Consider the following 21,467-nt stretch of genomic DNA (forward strand, 5'->3'; position numbering starts at 1 on the left):
TTTTACATTGTGTAAACAAATTTTATTATTTTTCTACAAAGAATAAATTAATTATTAATTTCATAATGTAAGAATTGTATCACAGTCAATATTCTAAAAATTAACTTCGGACGGATGAAATATGCTTTACAGCCTTCCCATATTTGGATGAAGGCTTACTTAGTGATGGAAAGATATCATACCAAATTGTTACAAACCCAGGTGTTTGGTCATTTTAAAATTTCTATTTTATCAAATTCTATTTCATCTTTAAGGAAAAAAAAGCCATTTAAGACAAGCTGATGGGAAAAGATAAAAATTAAAAAGAAGTCAGTCAAGACCAACAGACCCTTGGAGCTTATTCCAGTTTCTGAAGTGTACTGTTACCTCCTGAAAAGAACGTTTATTTTTACTGTATTTTATACTATTCCCTTCTATCACATCGCTTCAAGCTGGATGAGGTTGTCAGAAATAAAATCTGACATAATGCTGTGTCGAGGGGATGCTACCCAATCTGAACTTTATTGAAAGTAACAAAAATAAAGTGATATATAAAGTGTTCAGTTGTCTATTTGTGACTCAATCAGCAGACACCACAAGCGCTGCTCTATCATTTGTGAAATTTACAGTTGATATTCCACAAAAAAAAGTCACAAGAAACAATATTTATTGACAGAAATAATAATCTTGAATATCTTTTAAATTCAGTCCAACGAGTACTTATCCATAGAAATGGAAGGATGGGGGGGGGGGGGGGGGGGGGGAAGCAATGACCAAAGAAAATGACCCAATTAAACCTTAATAATATTGGTTGATTAGCATCATCTCATTATCCCTTCAAAGTTAGTTCATTTGTAATAGAAGAGATTTGAGAAGTCTCGCTTCAAAAGCTACTGTATTACGTCCTGGGTGCATTGGTTCTTCCTCCAATGGCTGCTCAATTATGGCTTTCACATCTCGTCCATACACTGCAGATAAATTAAAATATTTCATTACAAACATAATACAAACTTGAATCAGAAATCAGAAATATGTTTAGGGTATAGTATAGAGTATCTTCAAAAGAACAGTTTACAGCAATCTCGTATCAGGAAAATAAAAAAATACGTCATTTTTCCCCCTTTAATTCATATTAGCAATGGTATTTGTTACAACAATGTCATCACAACTGAAATGTAAACAAAATAAGAATTCTAGAAAATAATAATTGCTGTTGCTATACACCAAACCAGCACATATGAATGGAACGGTTAGTACCCAAATCTTCAAGAGGAGGTTTTAAATCATTGTAACCACCTTGTTCCATCAACAAGAAGGAGCATACCTTTGAATAAACAAATTTGCCATGGTGACCAACTGCAGAGAAGATAACTGTCTGCTGAGGCAATCAGCAATCTTGTTAGTTACTTATTGTATTTTCTATTTCGAATTCATTTTACATGGTGAGCTTATCCAATCCGATCCACTCATATATCAGCTCCATATTTGAAGATACAAGCGACACTTGTGTAGTGGGAATGGTAGCAAATAATGGCTCTATAAAACATAAGTACCATATATATATATATTATATATATATATATATTATATATATATATATATTATATATATATATATATATATATATATATATATATATATATATATATATATATATATATATATATATATCATATATACAATATTGTACTTTGCCTGTGTTTTTTTTCTACTCACTGTTCATAACAGTTCAACTTTCTAAAGTTGTAAGAGAGGGAAATTTAGAGCCCTATTGTACTTCGGAAAGAGGGATCATTCTGTTCATCTACTCTAGGGCAACAGATAGCAATGCTCTTTGCTTTGATTTTGTTGGGTTTCCTTAAATGAAATGAGGTGGTAGTTTTTCCTTTTATGCTTTTGAAGAAGATCTTGAGATGTTTTATGCTAATTCTTGTTTCAGTCTCATCAAGCTGCTCTCTGCCATCATGTTTGCCATGCTCATATCAATGTTGTGTTATAGTCAAATATGCAGGTCCGCTGCTTCATCGTTTTCCTTTTTAAGGGATTCATACTGCTTTTATATTCTAAACTTGGTCATATCAGTGTAATAAAATAATGCTCATTAATGACCGTGACATCAAGAAAGATTAGGATTGAGAAAACTTAATTTGCTGTTCACTTTGTAACAAATTGCAATTGGCAACAAACACTTTAATCTTGGACAACGTTTATTATCTTATACAAATTCAATAGTATTAACCAACATACCTGTAATTTATCATAAATATGTCAAACTCAATAAGATTTGCATATTGATTAAACTGGATATGTTTTTGGGTTTGTTTTTTTTAATTGAAATTAAATTATCAAGTGTTTCTTCAATTATATCATGTATCTGTGGGTGTCAAATTTGAATTTGTCACAGACAATGAGCGTAAACCAATTCAGAAAACTTACATTCACAACACTCGAGAAACTGGATGCACTCATTGATGACAGAATCCCTGATCATAATCATGTGCTTGGTCATGTTCTCAATCAAGGACAGGAAACATCGTTTGGCATAGAACCAGGTGTCGGTTCCTAATTTCTTGTTGTAAGGCTCAAGACTCTTGATCACCCGAGAGATACCAAACTCGTAGTTGCCTTTTGCACAGTACAGAGTTCTAGAATGAGATACCAATAATATAAAGCTATTAAAAATGATTATCATTCTACAATCATATCCTAAAACATTTTTATAAACTTTTCTAAAAGTTTACTGCATACAAAAATAATCTGTATAATGTTTTTGAAAAGCCAAGAAATTCAAGACAAAGAATTGCATTGACTCTAATTATATGTTTTAAACTCTTATCTTGATTAATGTCAATTATAGTTAGTGATGGCTAATATATTTTTTTATGTACCACAAGGCTAATTTTGGAGATAAATTATTTCCTTTTCACTGTTGTTATCAAATGTTCATCCCTGCATCTATTGCCATCACCTTCATGATCAATTTTTGTTTGCAATGAACCTCTTCATGTAATGATTAAACTGGATTGGTTTTACTCTTATCCCAAGAAGGACCTCAGGGTGCCTGCATGACCTAATTATGTTTTAAGTGAAAGATAATGGTGTTTGCCTTGGAGGTTGATAACCCTTCATTTCTTTTCAAGAGACTTAAACATTACTCCATTAAAATTAGAGGGTGGTAAATGGTCACATCACTCCCTTATATCATTGTCTTTCTCTCCAACCTTTCCCAGTTGTTGCTTTATTTCAAAAACAGGAGAAAGGTAAGAGGTGCCTATGTTGAAATAACTCGGGTAGGTGTGCATCCTTGCATATGAACCACTATGGAGTGATGCACAAATATTGATGAAAGGCAGTGCATACTATATTTATTTGATTAAAATCATAATAAAAGTTCAATATTTAATGAGATATAATAATTTACAGAAAATAAATAATAGCACAAAGCATCCATAGAGAAATCGCCAGAGATGACCTATCCCTATAAAATGGAAGTGTGGTTTAATTTGGTCAAATGTCCATTTCACAGTCAAGTTGGAATCTTTTCACCCACTATTTTTTTTAATTGAGCTTTTATATAGCGCAATATCCTCTGAACGTGCTCAAATCACTTTCCTAAAATAAAAGTGTAAATATCAGAATCTTATGCTTTAAAATCTTAATGTACTCAACCATCTCCCACCTCCTCCTTCCAATTAAATATGTCTGGTAGAGCAAAAGAGAATATTCATTATCTATTCACTCATGTCTTTAAAAGATAAATGGTTATTTTGCTTACCGTTTCATATTAAATATATTCAGTGAATATGAGCAGTGTGTCCTCTACCCACCTCAAATTGACATAAAGCAATATCTATTTATAGTTACATATTATAATTAAGATTTTCTAAAGAGACCAGAGTGAAAGGTTTCTTGTGTCAATCAATACGTACCCAATAACAAGATTTACTATACACAAATGATAGATTTTCTTGTCTGGATCTTCATATGCTACCTGCTCTTCTTCTTTTTCGATTTTCCTCATTAGCTCTTCTGCCTGAAAATAAAGGAGAATCTGGTATTAAATCCTTGATCCCAAAAAAAATTTTTACAAAAAAAAAGAAAAGAAAGAAATGACTGTATGATGCTAACTTTAAATCTGAATATACCCCTAACAATTTCATTTTGCTATGAACGTTGTGGATCTTTTTAATTGTGAGGCTCACCGAGATTAATCTTATTTTCTTTCACATGAAACAAACAGCTATAATTTCTTGATACCCTTTGAATATCTATAAAAAATCCAAATATAACTCAACTACCCATTTACAACTGAAAAATATGTGCAGATTTGAAACAAATGGTGTGAGTCTAAAGCTCCTCTTATGAGACTCCTGGGCTTCTAAAATAACAATTCCTTGGTTTTAGGAGCAAAAGAGGGGCTCCATCTTAGAAAAAACTGAAATACCAAATACTTAAATTCTCAGCCCCATGCAAGTAACAACATATTAAAGTTCTGTGAAATTGTGGTAACAGAGTGGTCTTTTCTTACCTCTTCATTTTGACTTGTCATGATGTAGGACACGCATAGATTAGCAAGTACAATGGCACTCACACTCAATAACTGATGGATAAAAAAGTAAAAAAAAAATATATATATATATAAACAACTATTTTAATTTTGTAACATCAATTTTAGATTTAATTAAAACCTATAATACTGTAGCACAATTTGTCATGTTATCAAAAAATAGCATAATATAAAAATTGTACTCTCAAAGTTGAATTGGTTAATTGTTGTTGTTGTTGTTTTGAGGGGGTTGTTTTGGAAACAATAAAACTTGACTACTGATGAAGATATAAATTCTGGACTTTGATCATACAACAAAATTTTAAAAATTTTATATTTATTTGCATTTTAATCACTTGGAGACTGAACATGATTAAACGCTTATACCATTACAATTTTAATATGTATTTTTAATATTTTTATTCAAATTACTTACATTTTCATAGTTTTTCTTGACAATGGGTTCATAAAAGCCTGCAGATTCCTTATACTTATTTTCTTGCATAAATAAAACATGAGCTACATTGAGTTTCCAAGCGTCGTGTTCATTGCAGAATTCTACAGACTTCCTAAATATCTTCTCCACTTGTTGATAATTTTCCATGTCCCAGTAGATCTTTGCTTGTTGCATCAGGATGGGAATGTACCTGATGCAAAAAAAAAACAAACATTTTTTATTGATTCCATGATATTGCTTAGAGCAAATATGGGACTAGGGTACAAATATAACACATCTAAAACAATCCATTGACTGAGAAACAGTTTGATGAAACAAACAAGAAGCCAGTTCACTAAGACAACAATTCTCAAGTAACATTTTTCATCTTCTTCTTGCATTCCCCTTAAGCAACATGATTCTAGACGCTCAGATGAAATTGCTTGCTTCCGTTGATGAATTTTATTCCAAAGTATAAAATGATATTGTGATTACAACACCATCAACAGTTACCATTAAAGTATTGCAAAATTTTAAGTTTATTATATATGACTATGAAAGACCAGACAACAAAAATGGCATAAGAACCAACCAAATGCAAATAGCATGGAACAACGATAGAAAAAATTATGTAAAATGAGCAGTTAAAAGAATCAAACTCACATTAACAAGGATCAATATCTACTGCACATAAAATATTACATAGACATCTGTGCTATCCAATGATTTGTCATTTTTATGGCAACACCATAGTATCTAAAATGTTGAGTTACTATCAAGAATCCCAACACGACCAATTTCCTGAATTTCTTAACCAGTATTTTCATTCAACTTATTCCATATTCTTTCAGTGTAATAGTGTGTGTTTTTATTTGTTTTGTTTTTTTTTAATTTCTAATGAAGAAATTATTACATTATCACTTTTTTACATTTATTTATAAGAATAATCACCTTTTATACAAAAATCTGCCCTAATCCCCAACTGTGTTAATTTATATATTTTCATGGCAACAGTGTTAAAAAATATATCATACGGATTGCTCAATATTAAAATTTAAAAATTCAAACCTTTCAAGAGCTTCGTCATATTCATTGACAGCTCTTTTGACTGATTCTTCATCATGATTTTTCCTGGATTCTTGAACCTAAAAATAATCAAAGACAGTAAAATTCTTTAGACATGTGGGTGGTGATGATTATCTTTTTTAACAAAAATAAAATGATAATAAATAATGATCTACCAATTTTTTTCATGTAATATACAATAAAAAAGATACATCTGGTAGCCAACAAATGTATTTTTGAGCGGTTTTAATTATATAGTTTAAACAAAAATAAAGAACAAACTTTTTTTTTAATGTATGCGTTAGCAGTATTTACGTCAATCTTAAAAACACTCAATTGTTTTGGCACCATGGCACCAATTTTACCTGTTTTGTGAGTTTTCTTAAAGTTTCTGTTTGCTTCGTAGCCATCTCATCCAGCTTCCTATAAGCTTCTTCTGGTGAAGTCTGTCTTGTGATCACAGCTTCTAAAAAGTCATACAAGTACTGAGAGGAGACAAAATGAAAACTTTCACTCAAGGTAATCACAAAATGGATGAAATAAAGAAGCTGTTATTCTATTTTTTTAATTCTTGGGGAGAGAAAAAGGAGTATAATTACCATAAGGGCCATAAATAGTAAAAAGAAATAAAAATAATAAAAGACAAAAAAGAAAGAAGAAACAAAAGCAGTCTTCATTTATATTAATGAGTGCAATTGTGTGTCATTGTTTTATCAGGGAAAAAATGTCTATATGGTACCGGAACTATCTAAGTAAAAAGATTAGCCAATAGGGTGGCTCTCAGAAATACCACTACTCTCACAGGGGTCAACCATTTCATTCTCTGCTAAAACATCTACTGTTAAGTATTATTATCAAAACATATCTATATGACACAGGAAACTATTTGAATAAAAAGCTTAGCAAATAGTACGACCTTCAAAAATACTTCTTCCTTCGTAGGAGACACCTATTACATACCTCGAACCCTCTCTAATTAAACAGGAAAAGGGGACTGTGGTATTCTGAACCGTGTAAAAAGAAATAAATTATCTTATTGTTTCAATACTTACAGGAGTGAGGAACTTGTAGGTGAGATGAGCATTTTCTGCTAAAACATCTGCTGCTAGGTCATAATACTGAAAACAAATTTGAAAGAAAGAACAATGAATAATTAAAGATGAAAGTACCCACACCACAGAAAAAAATAATGCGAATAGCATAGAAAGAAGAAAAGCAATAATCTAAAAAACAAAGCAAGAGACAAAGAGACAAATTAATGGTGCAGTGGTTTATAAACAGTGTCCTTAAGAACAGTGGCGACTCATAAGAAGATCAAGCGGGAGGAATGTTTATCCCTATTTATCATTTCTGGAGAGGGCATTGAATATTTTTTACCATTTTAAAGTCCTGTAATGTGAAATTTTATTTTTTTCTAGTTAAAAACTATATATTCGTTCTCCTTAATAAAACACAAATAATAACCCAAGTCTCGTGATTTTACTATAAATTCAATTTTTTTAAACCAAAGCTCCCAGACATTATATCATTTTGAGGCGATAGGTCACAAAACTAACATTATTTTATGAGTCGAAAAGACATCAACAACTTGCTTGTCAATGACTCAATTAAAACTATCCCATCAGGCCAACAATAAAGGCTAACTTTCTTAAATTCGTTGCTTATTTTAGGGCATCTGTGACATCCTTTCGAGGTCAAAAGATAGCCGTGAGCTGTACGCCTTGCAGCTCAGATTAAGACTTATTTTTGCTCATCTCCTCTGTTGGGCATATATATGATCAATCATCGGTCTCATCCCGTAAAAATCTCGTTTGTAAATGATAAAGATCATTGTTATAGGACAATATATAACACATTGAATAACTTAAGAGAAAAATTGGTTAAGTTCTTGACAAAGTCAACTAGATCAGGGGGGACTGTAGCACTGCTTTGGAATTAAGCAAAGCATGTGCATAGCTAAATAGATAAATAGAGGTTATGACCGGATTCTGATCTTTTTATGCTTTTGATGCCATGTGTTTACTTTAAAATTTCATAACAATGCCAGCCGGATATTGCATACCAACACACAAAACCTTAATCATTTATAATCAGATTAATACAATTTATTGAGAACTACTCATAAATATGGTTGGCTAAAAACAATAACAAAAAGCTGAGTAATGTCAATTTAGTTCTTTCTATTGACAAGGCAGATATTTTACGAATGCTAGTGCTTAAGATACCTTACAGCGGGAAAAAACACGGATGTATAAAATGGAAATTTGATTCCTTATAGTCTGCTACAAAAACAAATGAACTATTTTGAAGCATGCTGAGCTTAGTAAATATTATATTCATAGTTTTAAAATGTTATTGATATTCATTACATTAACAGAATACAGTAAGTATCGAAAATTGCTTTTACCTCATATTTGACATACAACAGTAACAAGTTGCCAAATGTTTCCGGTGGGAAAGGATTTTGTTGTAGTAAAAACTGAAGTTTAGTGAATCCACCTGTGGCATTATTCTCCATGTTCATCAGTGCCTGGTTATGTAACGTAACTGCATCCAATTCCTCTTCTGATCTGGGAGGCATGTCTGTTAAAGCTTCCACACTTGCATCATCTGGTGAAATAATGTAATATATTTTAAACAAAAACAAAAACATAGTGAACTCACGATTCTTTATGAACGATTTTAAAAGAACCCTGAAAAAGCGAGTTAAATAAAGCTTTTCTGTTTAGCTAATAGAAATCTTAACTCTTAAATTTTACATAATATCTCATGACTGATATACATTTTCACTCACAATTTTTCAGTTGATACTCCATGGCTGCTTTGAGATTGAATGCTTCGATCAATGCTGTTTCGTGCAAAGTCATGGAATTCCCTACACTTCGTACATCTATTCCCTCTGTTGTCATGCCAACACTCAACTCTGAGATGAAACAAAGAGAACAAAACATTCAATTATCATTTTCTAGAATTCAGATTTCCCCCCTCCTCCTCCTCTTGAATCTGTTTTGACTACTGACTCAACTCCTCTGACCCACAATCTTCCTGATTCCTTTCAAGCCCTATCTTGTACCACTCTCTTAAATCTTTCTCCAACCTTTCTATACTTCTTTCTTTCACTCTATGTCACAAAAAAAGTGTTGCTCTTCTTAATATGTTTAGCAATTTCCTTAAAGTATGTTCCATTCACTCCCACTTCCAATAACTTTTTTTTTACAAAGAAAAATCATAATCCATCTCACAATGAAAACTCCCTTTTCCTTATTCTTTATTCATACGTAGTTTTCTATCAAACTTTGAAAACAAAAACAAACAAAAGAAAACACAAAGTTTTGATATCCTAAACATAAAAGGATTCTAGTAATATTTTCTCAAATCCTGTATACAAGTATCTAAATAAAAATGTAAACATTAATCAAATCCCACCTATGAAGCACAAAAATCAACAGAATTAATTCATAAATACTGATTCAATTTTAATTGAATCTGTGTATTACCTGGGTGTTCTCTTATTCCCCTTTCAATAATATCTGCGATGTGTTTGAGCGCAGGAGCATATTGCTTCATCATGTAATGGCAGAGAGCGATGTTGTAAGACAAATCTGCTTTGTAGCCCAGGATTTGCATTGCAACAGTAAACTTCTCGCATGCTTCTTCATACCGTTTTTCCTGTTGTTAAAAGAAAGAAGAAAATAATTTAAAATCAATCAAATATAATTTAGAGAAAGGTCATTTTTTTTACATGTCACAACCCAACTCAACGTTGAGTAGATTTTTTATCTGAAGCAGTATAAAGGGACTAGATAACAATCATTTACTATTAAATCTGTACAGTTCACTGATTGTGGAGATTCTATTTTTTATTCAGAATAAAAAAGAAAGAAAGACTCATAAAACCCTTCGAATTTGCAAAGTCCTGCTTAGTAGTCAAGTGTTTTGATTTTCACCTAATTTAGCAGTGATTTAATTTTGGAACATATTTCTGAGACTAAACAAAACAAGAAAATAAAATAATACATTTAATAATTCTTAATCAACTCTCACAAATATAAGATGAAAAATATAAACACAATTGTATATTATATCAATACCTTGAACAGTAGGCAGCCAAAGTTAATTTCTGTGTCAGGATCATCAGCTGGACATTGCTCAACAAGACTCTGATGAAGAAACCGTGCAAAAAAAAAAAATGATAATATGGTAATTCAAACAATCAAAATAATTAAGAATCATGTACAGAATTCGTTAATAAACTAATTGAGCTTCTCTAGAAGCTTTAAAAATTGAAATAATAATATCATGGTCAGTTTAATCCATTATATTTTAAATGAGTTATCTTAAAATCTAGTGCCAAGTAAAATATTACATTTAAGGAAACTGTGGTCAAAACAAGTCGATAAATTTTTTAAGTAGATTTTTAACAGATTTTTTAAACAATTAATTGAATTTACCTTTGCACCAGGAAGATCTTCCTCTCCATATTTGATGGCTGCTTGTAACTTGGTGATCTAAAAAAATGTATTATATGCAAAAAAAAATATAGATATTTGGTCCAACATATAATAATCTTAAAATGCATACTAAATCAACTGATTGGTGATATCATTAAAAAGGTACGCACACTCAATAGCTCGGTGTAATAAAAGCACATCATATACAGCAATGTCAAAATATCATTACTAATCTCAATAATGAAAACATGACAGGAAAAGGTCATTGAATCACAAAGTAGGCTGATCATTACTATCAAACTAACAAAGTCCCTTTTTACCCTTAAAATAATGACAATTTACTTACACTTCCTTGATACTTTGGGTTGTCAATTTGACACGCCTCCTTCATAGCTTCTTGATAGAGGCATGCTTTGTGTAAGGACTGTGCATAATATAATCTGTACTCTTCAACCTCTGGATGAAGGGTGGCAAGCTGTTCATAGCTGTCTGACGCATTCACAAAATCTTGAACTTGGTAGTAGCAGTATGCCAGAAGGGACAAGGCAGCTCTCGACTAGTAAAAATAAGACAAAACAATAATGTTTGACTTATCAAAATATCTCTACCCATAATCTTTTCATCTCTCTCTCTCTCTCTCTCTCTCTCTCTCTCTCTCTCTCTCTCTCTCTCTCTCTCTCTCTCTTCTCTCCTCTCTCCTCTCTCTCCTCTCTCTCTCTCCTCCTCTCTCTCTCTCTCTCTCTCTCTCTCTCTCTCTCCTCTCTCTCTCTCTCCTCTCTCTCTCTCCTCTCTCTCTCTCTCTCTCTCTCTCTCTCTCTCTCTCTCTCTCTCTCTCTCTCTCTCTCTCTCTCTCTCTCTCTCTCTCTCTCTCTCTCTCTCTCTCTCTCTCTCTCTCTCTCTCTCTCTTTGCCTACCTATACATGTCTTTATACCTATCTATCTATTTATTTATTCATTTATCTATCTCTATGTTTCTTCTGTGTTCCTTTCATCCTTTCTTTTAATATTATAAAGTTGAACTTTTAAAGTATATAAATAGACAATCGAATGTGTGAGCCATCTCTTCAAAATAGTATTATCTCGGAGATGATCTATATGCTAAAATTTAAACCTATTGTCAAAAATATAAAATTTGGGTTTAGTGAGAAGGATCGATAAAGTTTCTTAAGTGACAAAAACCTAAAACATACATTTCTGAAAACTTTAACTATAAAATCACTTTTAGACACCTGGTTTACCAATACCAGTATGGGACGATAGCCACATATTCAATTCTGATTTCTAACCTCAAGTACCTTACTCTTGTTGAAAAGCTGAAATGCAGACATGAAAGAATTATATACATGCACCGCACAAGTATACAAACAGACAAACACATACACACACACACAAACACACAGCAAAGTTTGTTATAGAAATGCAGAACAGTATGATCAGAAGAAGAAAAGGAAGATGAGAAGGAGTAGGAGAAAAAAAAGAGAAATAAAAATCTTTGATCACTTCTCACTTTCGCTTGTCCCTGCAATTGGTGTGTGAGGGCTTGAATTGCATCTTGAAATCGCCCATCCTTGACCTAAATAACAAAAAAAAACATCAAATATTAGGGACGGAAAATTCAAATTGACATCTTTTCTTTATTAAAATAGACCAGAGAAAAAGAACATAGATAGTTATTGCTTTTAATATACAATTTAAGTACATGATCTAAACATGAACTAGGTATCTTAATCTTTTTCTCCAACTTAAGAAAATACAATGACTTTTTTTATTACTAGATTAGTGATTTCTTATATTCTTAGTTGTCCAGGACAAAAAAAAAACAATTAGGTGAAACAGACAGATGTTTCAATCCATTTGGTTCAAAGGAGTCATATAAGTGCTCTAAACCTTTTTCCAATTTGTAATAGTAGAAGTAAGACTTGCAGTCTGAATGACGCTTGCTGAGAATTGTATGACTCAGCCACAGAGTTTTAAAATTCGAGGAGTATAACTGCTCTCCCCATCCATGTTGTTAATTGTTTCCATTGGTCACAGTCTTGAGCCAAAGTTTTGAGGCTGTCAAGATCTTGTTGTAACTTTAATACGGAGGGCACTGCAGTTTTTCTTAGTTCTTCAGGAATTAATTCGGCCTCATCCAAATTCAGAAATTTCTGATATATAGAGAGGTCCTGGTTCACGGTAGTTACTATTGATGTTGGTGATCTCCCTACATATTTGTTGCCATGTAGGAAATATTCTGTCATTGCAGTTTGGGCTGGGATGTTATCATCTCGACATAAGAGGTGACCAAATAGCTTCCACCGATGCTCTTTTATTACTGTACTCAGGCATTGGACCCTGGTTCTTTCATAGAGATCATTATTGTAAACAATTACAAATAATTTGTAATGGAGAATTGAAAATAATGTTATCACCAATTGAATGGAAACTTTCTAGTCTTGAGTCCTTTTTCTTCTTCTGCCTGACTGATCCAGACTAAGTACCACTAAAGTGAAGTTCCCTTGAAGACAAGTCCCATCAATTAGACAGTTATTAGACAAACTTGGAATTCTTCACTTCAAAAAAGAAAACTTTTTGCAAAACCTACCTCTATTTCAAAAACTTACACATTTCAACTTTCTTTGCAACTTTTTCATTCTTCACAACTTTTGTTCAATTAAAAAATTACAGTCTTTTCAGCTGAAAATTTAACTGGTTTAGCTCTTGTCAGCTATTTCTTGTTGACATGTTATGAGGTCAATTCTGAAATTAAGCTATTCTGACATTTTTAACTAACTTTGATGAAGTCAGAAGATGTATTGCAATAATTTGACGTCTGCTTAAAGGATTTGATAATAGCTGATTATCATCAATCCTCTCAGGAAAAAGAAATTACATATAATCAGTTGTCCGTTTTAGACAATACACTCAAAGTACAGGTTATATCATTATTTAGAAACTTTTGTTTGTTTGATTGAAAAGGTTGGTACCACATATTTGGATGAGGTGGACAGCGGTTAAGTAAAATGAGATGCAAGATAACCACAGTTGCTGCCAATTTTATGGATAAATTTTAGCCATCGTATTTGGAAATCATAAGATAACCGTGTTTTTATTCATACTTTAAAAAGTAAAGTTCCTAACAGATTATAATAACCAATACATCGAGAGTTAAACTACCTACCCCTATATTTAATTACATATAGCCATAGACAATAAGTAATTAGACTCGCCCTGACCTTTTCAAAACGAGGTCAACCAATCAGATTGTGCAAAGTGTGTTCTGAAAAGGTCAAGGTAATAACACACTAATTTCCACTGATTTTTATTAAATTCTTCGAGAGGCCTTTCGGAAGCTCCTCTGGCTAAGAGAAACAACCCAAGTATTCCTTTAACTTAAACTAACCCTTAGAAACAATAAAACCTAGTACCTTTACTAACCCTAATAGGAAAAACAAACACTCTAGGACCTTTCCTAAGACCTATAACTAATCCTAATAGTAATAGAAAGAAAAAAAATCCTCCGACCTCGAACCCTAATATCTAGTAATAGAAAAAAAAATGGGACAGGTTTGCACTACCTTTCAGTACTTCAACAACAAAATGGCAGTGGAGAACCAAAACAATGGTCATATAAGGAAATTGTAAACTTTTACTAATTCATCAAAGTTTGTTCTAGAGTTTTTTAAATGCTTCAATTACCTTATTAACAAAATAATTTCAAATATAACTTTTGAAAATCCTTCCAAGATTATCAAGTTAGATATGTCTCGTTTTTGTTTTGTTTTTTTTTAGATAGAAGGTGCATCTTTAAATAATTAAACTGTTTTTTAACTCTCAAACGTTCCACTGTTTTGAGCAAAAATTGTGAATGGAGGGGGTGCAGGTACATTAGGATACCATGAACTCACTCACTGTGCGCTAATGCTGGCATGTTATATATCAATTTGCTCGTCAGATGTTTTAGTTTCACATTCTTAAAGTTTTTTTATAATTTCTAGGCACTTTCCTGGACACAAATATGATTTATGTGTCAAGGTAGGGTCTCAAATTTTCAAGTAAAAACTGCATTTTCTGCAAATGCCAAGAAGGAAAAAAATAACTGTTCAAAATTATGATCAAAACAAGTTTATTTTCTAAAAATACATCATGTCTTACAACTTTTATGCAAAACTCAAGTATGTAATGCATAAATTGAGCATCTGGTGGGGTCTCAAATGTATCCACACATTTACTCAAACAAGGGGCATAATCCAATAATTTTTACATGTTCACAAAAATGTCTCTAAATTGCTTATGTTAGCATTTCTTTGGCATATTTTGGATATCTCTTGGTTAACAGACCTAAACACATGATACAAGAAGAAATTTCAACATTGTGAAAAGGTTTTGGGGTAATAAATCCATTACAAAAGTAAAATTATATAATTATTTTAAAATTCACTTGTGTGTCACTTGTTTAGTGCAAAGACTGAACTATACACACCAAAAAAATACACAAGTTCCTTCTTACTGATACAATTGATAATACATGGATAAATATAATAAAGGACTTCAGTATACATATATATTTATTTATATATGTAAATGTATTCGCAGAGAGCGAATAGTATTTTTTTTCCGCAAAGAGCGAAAACGAATGATTATTCGCAGAGTGCGAAAATATTTTTATTTCACAGTAACAGTACCTTAACAAAATAAAATAAAAATATACAGACAATTTAACATTTAAAAAACAAAGAGCATTTTAAAATACAATAATAAATCAAATAATTTACTCAAGAACTGTATGATACCACAACATACATTTTCTATCCGGCTGTAAACAAAACCATTCTTTACAATATAAACACCTATGTCTAGTTTTCTGTACTTTCCCCCTATCTAAGCATAACCTACAATCACCCCTTGAATTTGAAGAAGCATCTGGTAAAATTGGATGGATTAACTTAATTTCTTCATCTATATCATTATTATCACTATTCCTGCTATTTGCTTTAGATTTACTTTTACATTTACAATTACAATTTGTATTTAAAGCAAGTGGTGGACCCTCTAGATCATCTATCCCGCCTAACTGCCTGGCTAACTCCAGAGTAAAATCTAACTGATTATACTGTTTTGGTCTCTGTAATTCTTCAATATCACTATGCCTAGCTCTATATTCTTTGAACAGAATATAACTATTAACCCTAGCAATGTCAATAAAATGAAAAAATAAACTTTTCCACCACTTGTGTGTTTTTCTAAGACTATTATATTTCCCAATAAGTTGATCAGACAAATCTACCCCATTCATATTCTTATTGTAATCTTTAACTAATTCAGGCTGTGCAACATCTAATTTTCTGAAAACCCCATTATCTTTACTCCTACGTTGTACTACTGCCTCCTTATTTGCATCATGTATTGTAGATATAAATGAAACTGTCTTATTATCTTTCCACTGTAAAGCTAAAATATCACCATCCCTATGCCATCTAAACTCCCCCCTCTTAACCCTCTTTTCCCATTCTCTAACGTTCTTTAGACTAACTGGAAATCCTTTTCTATTAACTATTATTGTCCCACAAACTCTCACATTCTTCACAACCAAATCTTTAAAAAGTTGGACACTAGTATAAAAATTATCCACATATAAATGATATCCTTGATTGAACAAGCCAACAAGCAACTGCATAACCACATTATAAGCTAAACCATTTGTTGTATTACCCCTACCTTACCCAAATAAACATCAAAATTATGTGTATACCCTGTCTTTGAATCTGCTAAAACCCACAATTTCATTCCCCACTTTGTTGGCTTGTCCTTCATATACATTCTAAAGCTATACCTTCCCTTATTTTTAACCATCCTCTCATCTATTGAAATATTCTGATAAGGTTGAAACAATTTCATACATTTTCTACGAATATAATCCATCATAAATCTAGCTTTACATAATTTATCATCTCTATTTTCTGTTCTAAAATTACTTATTTTTAAAAAACTCATAAGACATTTATAACGCCAAATTGAAAAAAACCAACGCGCCCACAAACCATTCAACAATGTCTCCACACACCAATATAAAGTAACACGCTCCACTTTCACACAACTCATGTACATCAACAAACCAATAAATCTATACATTTCATCCACATTCACAGGTTCATCCTTCCACCTCTTATACAACGTCGGTTTCGAATCCGCACACATACTCGCATAATCATTCGTCCACTCACAAAACAAAGACAACAGTTCTTGAGTAAAAAACAAACGAAAAAAATCTAAAGGCGTTAAAAATTTTCGGTGATCTAAGCGAGTCACCGTATCAGGCAGGCGTGGACCAGGGACTCGCTCAGGGAGAAAAGGTGGCACTTTGTTCTCGGGACCACCATCCACACATAGTTTCTTCGGCTGTGATGGGCCAGGGATTTCATCATGATCCGAATGCCTGAAGAAAATAATAATAACAAGAATTAAAATAAAAAGAAGTACTTTGAAAACAAAGGAAATGAAAAATAATTCTGAAAGGAGAAAGCAATTAATTACACATATAAATATAAAATATCAAAATATTTTATCACTCTCCCTTTTTTACATCACACACTAGTTCTGGAATAATATTTCTTGACATAGAGTTGAGTAGAGTAAAAATACTATAAATAATCTTCCTGTAGACCCAAAACTGAATATATAACATAATATCAACAATAATACATCAGAAAACACAAAACAGTCAATATGAATATAAATGCTCTATAAGCACAACTAAATATCAGGTCAGTTCTCACCTTTTTCTTTGACAAGCAGAACTAGTTGTGGCAGTGGCAGTGTCAGTATCATCAGTAGGAGTAGGGACTTGTGCATGTCTCCCAGTTTCATTCCCACAGTCCTCACACGGAATCCGAATCTCGCTAGAAGAAAGAAAAAAGAACAATATTTTATTATACAAGCTGTCGACACATCAAATCAAGACATACAAATCATTTCTATATCTCATTCAAGTGGCCGAACTAACCGTCTTCTGACCTCCATGTTTGTTTACATTTTCAACACACAACACTTCACTCGTCCTAGTCAAACTCAAGCACGTCATAAATACAATTATAAACCAAAAAAAAATACTTTTTGTACTATATTAATGAAATAGATAATAAAGTTGAATAAAATATACATATCATGGGCATTATGCGATCGTTTGATGTTACTTTGAGAAGATTTCTGAAAAATACTTACTCGTCGTTCTCACTGTCAGATCCCATATTTGGCGAGTACGGCAGGTCGAATTCTTGAGACCATTCAGACTCAATTTCATCATCATCCTCGTCATCACTTACATCCACGTTGAAGAGGATGTCATAAATTTCAGACTCTTTGAGATTTGCCATGGTGCAAAAAGTTTAAATAATATAAATTTGATAAATTGTGAGTTGGAGTTGTAGAAAGATTTCCCGAAACAAAATGGCGGATCGAAGGTAACGGATGGAGTCGTTAGCAACCTAGCTTTCGTATCTCTCGTTATTTCGTAACATTTTTTTACATTTTTAACATAATTGTGATGAATTATTGAATGAAAATCATTATTTTATAATTAAATAATAGTTTCAACACATAATCTGGCGATTTTTTACCGCAAAATGGGATTATGAAAAAGGGGGCGTTGTCACGATCACCGGTGATCGTGGTTTCTATTTGTGGAACGTTTGAGAGTTAAAGGTATGATTTAATTTATTTTTTTTAATGGTCTACATAGATCGACAGTAATCATTGGCTATTTTAAGTGGCTAATGTGACACTTCGCTTTGACTCTACTATCTACTGTCGACATTGCATACTCAGAAAGAAATATTATTTTAAAATCACGAAAACATTATGGCATGGCAAATTCTAGGCTATTTTATTATGATTTTTTCGCGGTCGATTGAACTCTGCTATTTTCACCGTACGGTGAAAATAGTCTGTCATGCTATTTTCACCGTACGGTGATAATAGCCTGACCGTGTGTAGGAGGCTATTTTCACTGTACGGTAATATCTTGGTGAACGATTTTCACCGTACAATGATGATAGTGTGGGAGACTTTTTTCACCGTCCCGTAATATTATGGTGGACGATTTTCAGTATACGGTGATAATAGTGTGGGAGACTTTGTTCATCGTACCGTAATATCTTGGTGGACGATTTTCACCGTACGGTGATAATAGTGTGGGAGACTTTTTTCACCGTACGAGTAATATCTATGTGGACGATTTTCATCGTACGGTGATAATAGTGTGGTAGTTGTAGACTTTTCACCGTCCCGTAATATTTTGGTGGACGATTTTCAGCGTACGGTGATAATAGTGTGGGAGACTTTTATCACCGTATGGTAATATTTTGGTGGACGATTTTCACCGTTCGGTGATAATAGTGTAGGAGACTTTTTTCACCGTACGGTGATAATAGTAAGGGAGACGATTTTCATCTTACGGTGAAAATAGCCTGACACACTATTCACCGTATGGTGATAATGGTGTGGAAGGCTATATTCAGTGTACGGTGATAATAGTGTGGGAGACTATATTCACTATAAACTATAACGGTGTGGCAGGCTATTACGGTGTTAACAGTGTGGTAGACTATTTTCACCATACGTGTAAATTGATGGATAATTGTCAAAAGTTTGATATCCAAGCCCCGACTGCTCTGAAATTCGTAAAATTGAAACAGTTCATGACTTTAATAAAAAATAAAGTTGATTGGAAATTGGGAAAAGTGAAGACTTTTACTACGGTTACGTTTAAAAAGTTAAAGTTAAAGTTAAAGTAAAAAATAAAAAGGATTGGGCATGCAAAAATATTTGTTCCAATGAATAAAATAGCTGGCTCACATTTGCTTATGTACGTTTTGAGCATAAGTCTCTTCGCAAAGCAAGTCACATTATATTTGTCTATTGAAAACTTACAAATCCGTAAATGGTTGATGTGAACTCTCCCTCTTTGATTTGAAGATGTGCCATTGTTTCTGTTGTCATACAAAACAACTACACTACATACCGGAACAAGATCATAAGAATGTTGAAGTCGCGCATGTCGATGTTATTTTTAAAAGTATGAATGGAATCAAAGGAACGAAAGAAAAAAAATACTCATTTGGGGAAGGGGGTGTATTTATTTTTTTCTCTCCTTCTTTCATTCTTTTATCATTTTTAAAAATGATTTTTATCATGGTTTTTATTTTGTTTTCTTCAGCGTTTTTTCATAAAATTCTCTTTTATTTAGAGGTAATCTCAGAGAGGGTTTTAAATAAAATGAGCATGTAATCGATGTATATTAGTCTAGGTGATAGTACATTCTGACTATTATTGAAGCCCGGTATTTTTTGTTTCTTAGTGGCTATGAGATTATTCGTATCGTGTTGACCAAACTTAAATCTTATACATATTGACAAATTGTAAATGGTATCTAAGGCTGACACGCTACATGCTCCAAGCTACATGCTACACGTTTCATACTCTGGGCTATATAACTTCACACTATCATGCTACATGCTTCATATTTTGTCAGAGAAAGAGGGATTTTGTTTTATTTTCTCCGACGATTAATTCTTCGTCGAAGAAGATGCTCTGATTTTGCTTTTGTTACGAAGGAGAAGAAAACGAAAGCATAATATGGTGCCGAGAACATTTCCTTCTCAGAGAATCACGAGGAGAGTTCCGTCATCTTCTTGGGAATTCTGGTGAAGAACTATTTCCAGATCCCAGAGAAGGGGCATTGCCCTTACCATTTCAATCAATTTTTCCTTGTAGTCGTCCATGTTCGCCGGATCCAGAACTACACGTGTAGCAAAAAATTGAAATTATATGCGTAGTATCAAAGCTAATGTTTTTAGTTTTTTTTTTTTTTCATATTAATGAGCCATTAATGATAGTTGAACAAACCTATCTATGTACATGCTCATTTTTAATACATTTTTTTCCAATTTTGAAACGTAGCAAAAATCTTAAGGATTGAGTAAGTTAATGCTCAAACTTGCAGAGATCATAAGGTGCAAAAAGACATTGAAACTGTTCTCTTCAATCTATGGGATTCTTACAGCAACAGTTTGCTGTTTCATCTCGAACCTTGCCTCATTAAAGGGCAATGACCTGTTCCGTGGTGCACCTCCCTTCCCTGAAGCCCCCTTGTTCGGGTGGCAGGGCAGTGTCTAGGACCGGCCCCCATCGAATAGAACTCGCTCCAACAGTTTGTACAAGCAGCTCAGAAGTGTAACTGTCGGCCTCCTTCGCCGGTTTCCCTGGCTTCAGGGTGGCATTTATCTTTGCGTGCTTCCACACTTGTGGGAGCTTTTCTTTTGTAAGGACGTCAGACAATGCCTCTGCCAGCCAGGCCCGGGGCCCAGATGCGTCACCATATCGGGATATACGCCGTCTATTCCTGCTTCCTTGCCGTTTTTGACATCGCTAATGACTGCACCCACTTCTCGGGGACTGAACGGGAATATCCAGTTCGAGTCCTCCACGGGTAGCGAGTCCAAAATCGTACGGTATGCCTTGCGGACACCACGCTCATTAGCCTGATTAGGGACCCGTTTGCTACGGTTCTTTACATTCTTGGCAATTGTATCTGCCTCGCACTCTGGTGAGGTCAGGAGTATAATCCATCTTATGGCGGGCGCTAAAGGTATCCTTAGCTTTCGGATCGTACACCATAAGAAGATCGTTACATCCATGAGTGGAGTTGTCTACCTGCCTCGTTGCAGTCTCGGTAGCCCCATTCATGATGGTGGCTATTAAAGTCTCCTAGTAGGATGGATGGACGGCTAATCACCGGTACCGGTGTAGTCGAGTGTAGTCCATGTCGCTCTAGATGTTGTGCAAAAACAGCCCACCTACCTATACGGAAATTCTATTCACCCCATTGCTGTCCATTGCGCTTTCAATGACTCTTACCTTCGATGGCTCTTTAGCGTAAACGCTAACCCCTCCCTTGAGCCTCGAAGTGTCCTCTCGCTGGACCACCGTGTAGTCTGGGATCTGGAATCAA

At 33.4% G+C, this 21,467-nt stretch overlaps 1 protein-coding gene and 1 long non-coding RNA gene across 2 annotated transcripts; both read right to left on the reverse strand.

Moving 5' to 3' along the window:
• Positions 1–19,502, reverse strand: LOC144973163 (intraflagellar transport protein 70A-like). The gene is made up of 16 exons (XM_078915284.1): positions 19,388–19,502; positions 11,985–12,050; positions 10,824–11,033; positions 10,478–10,534; positions 10,118–10,186; positions 9,524–9,695; positions 8,821–8,949; positions 8,434–8,636; positions 7,079–7,144; positions 6,392–6,511; positions 6,030–6,106; positions 4,962–5,172; positions 4,508–4,579; positions 3,909–4,012; positions 2,416–2,624; positions 1–947 (listed from the first exon to the last, which is right to left on the reverse strand). Exons 1-16 carry the CDS (start codon positions 19,454–19,456, stop codon positions 823–825), a joined length of 1,959 nt encoding a protein of 652 aa, XP_078771410.1. The 5' UTR covers positions 19,457–19,502; the 3' UTR covers positions 1–822.
• Positions 17,218–17,948, reverse strand: LOC144973164 (uncharacterized). The gene is made up of 2 exons (XR_013645509.1): positions 17,681–17,948; positions 17,218–17,358 (listed from the first exon to the last, which is right to left on the reverse strand). It is a non-coding gene; the product is annotated as an uncharacterized LOC144973164 (long non-coding RNA).
• Positions 19,503–21,467: the final 1,965 nt, after the last annotated feature.

This window comes from Berghia stephanieae, chromosome 5 (assembly GCF_034508935.2).
Source record: "Berghia stephanieae isolate SIO BIC M18660-M18661 chromosome 5, UCSD_Bste_1.3, whole genome shotgun sequence".
Lineage (NCBI taxonomy): Eukaryota > Metazoa > Mollusca > Gastropoda > Nudibranchia > Aeolidiidae > Berghia > Berghia stephanieae.

What these genes read in the sequence shown, in the direction of transcription:
- LOC144973163 (XM_078915284.1), bottom strand. Translation starts at nt 19,456, where the DNA reads ATGACAACAGAAACAATGGCACATCTTCAAATCAAAGAGGGAGAGTTC. An exon ending in GGAGTATCAACTGAAAAATT is followed by an intron (nt 8,637 to 8,820) that starts GTGAGTGAAAAT and finishes TTATTTCACCAG; the next exon opens with ATGATGCAAGTGTGGAAGCT. An exon ending in TGTTGTATGTCAAATATGAG is followed by an intron (nt 7,145 to 8,433) that starts GTAAAAGCAATT and finishes ATTTGTTTTCAG; the next exon opens with TATTATGACCTAGCAGCAGA.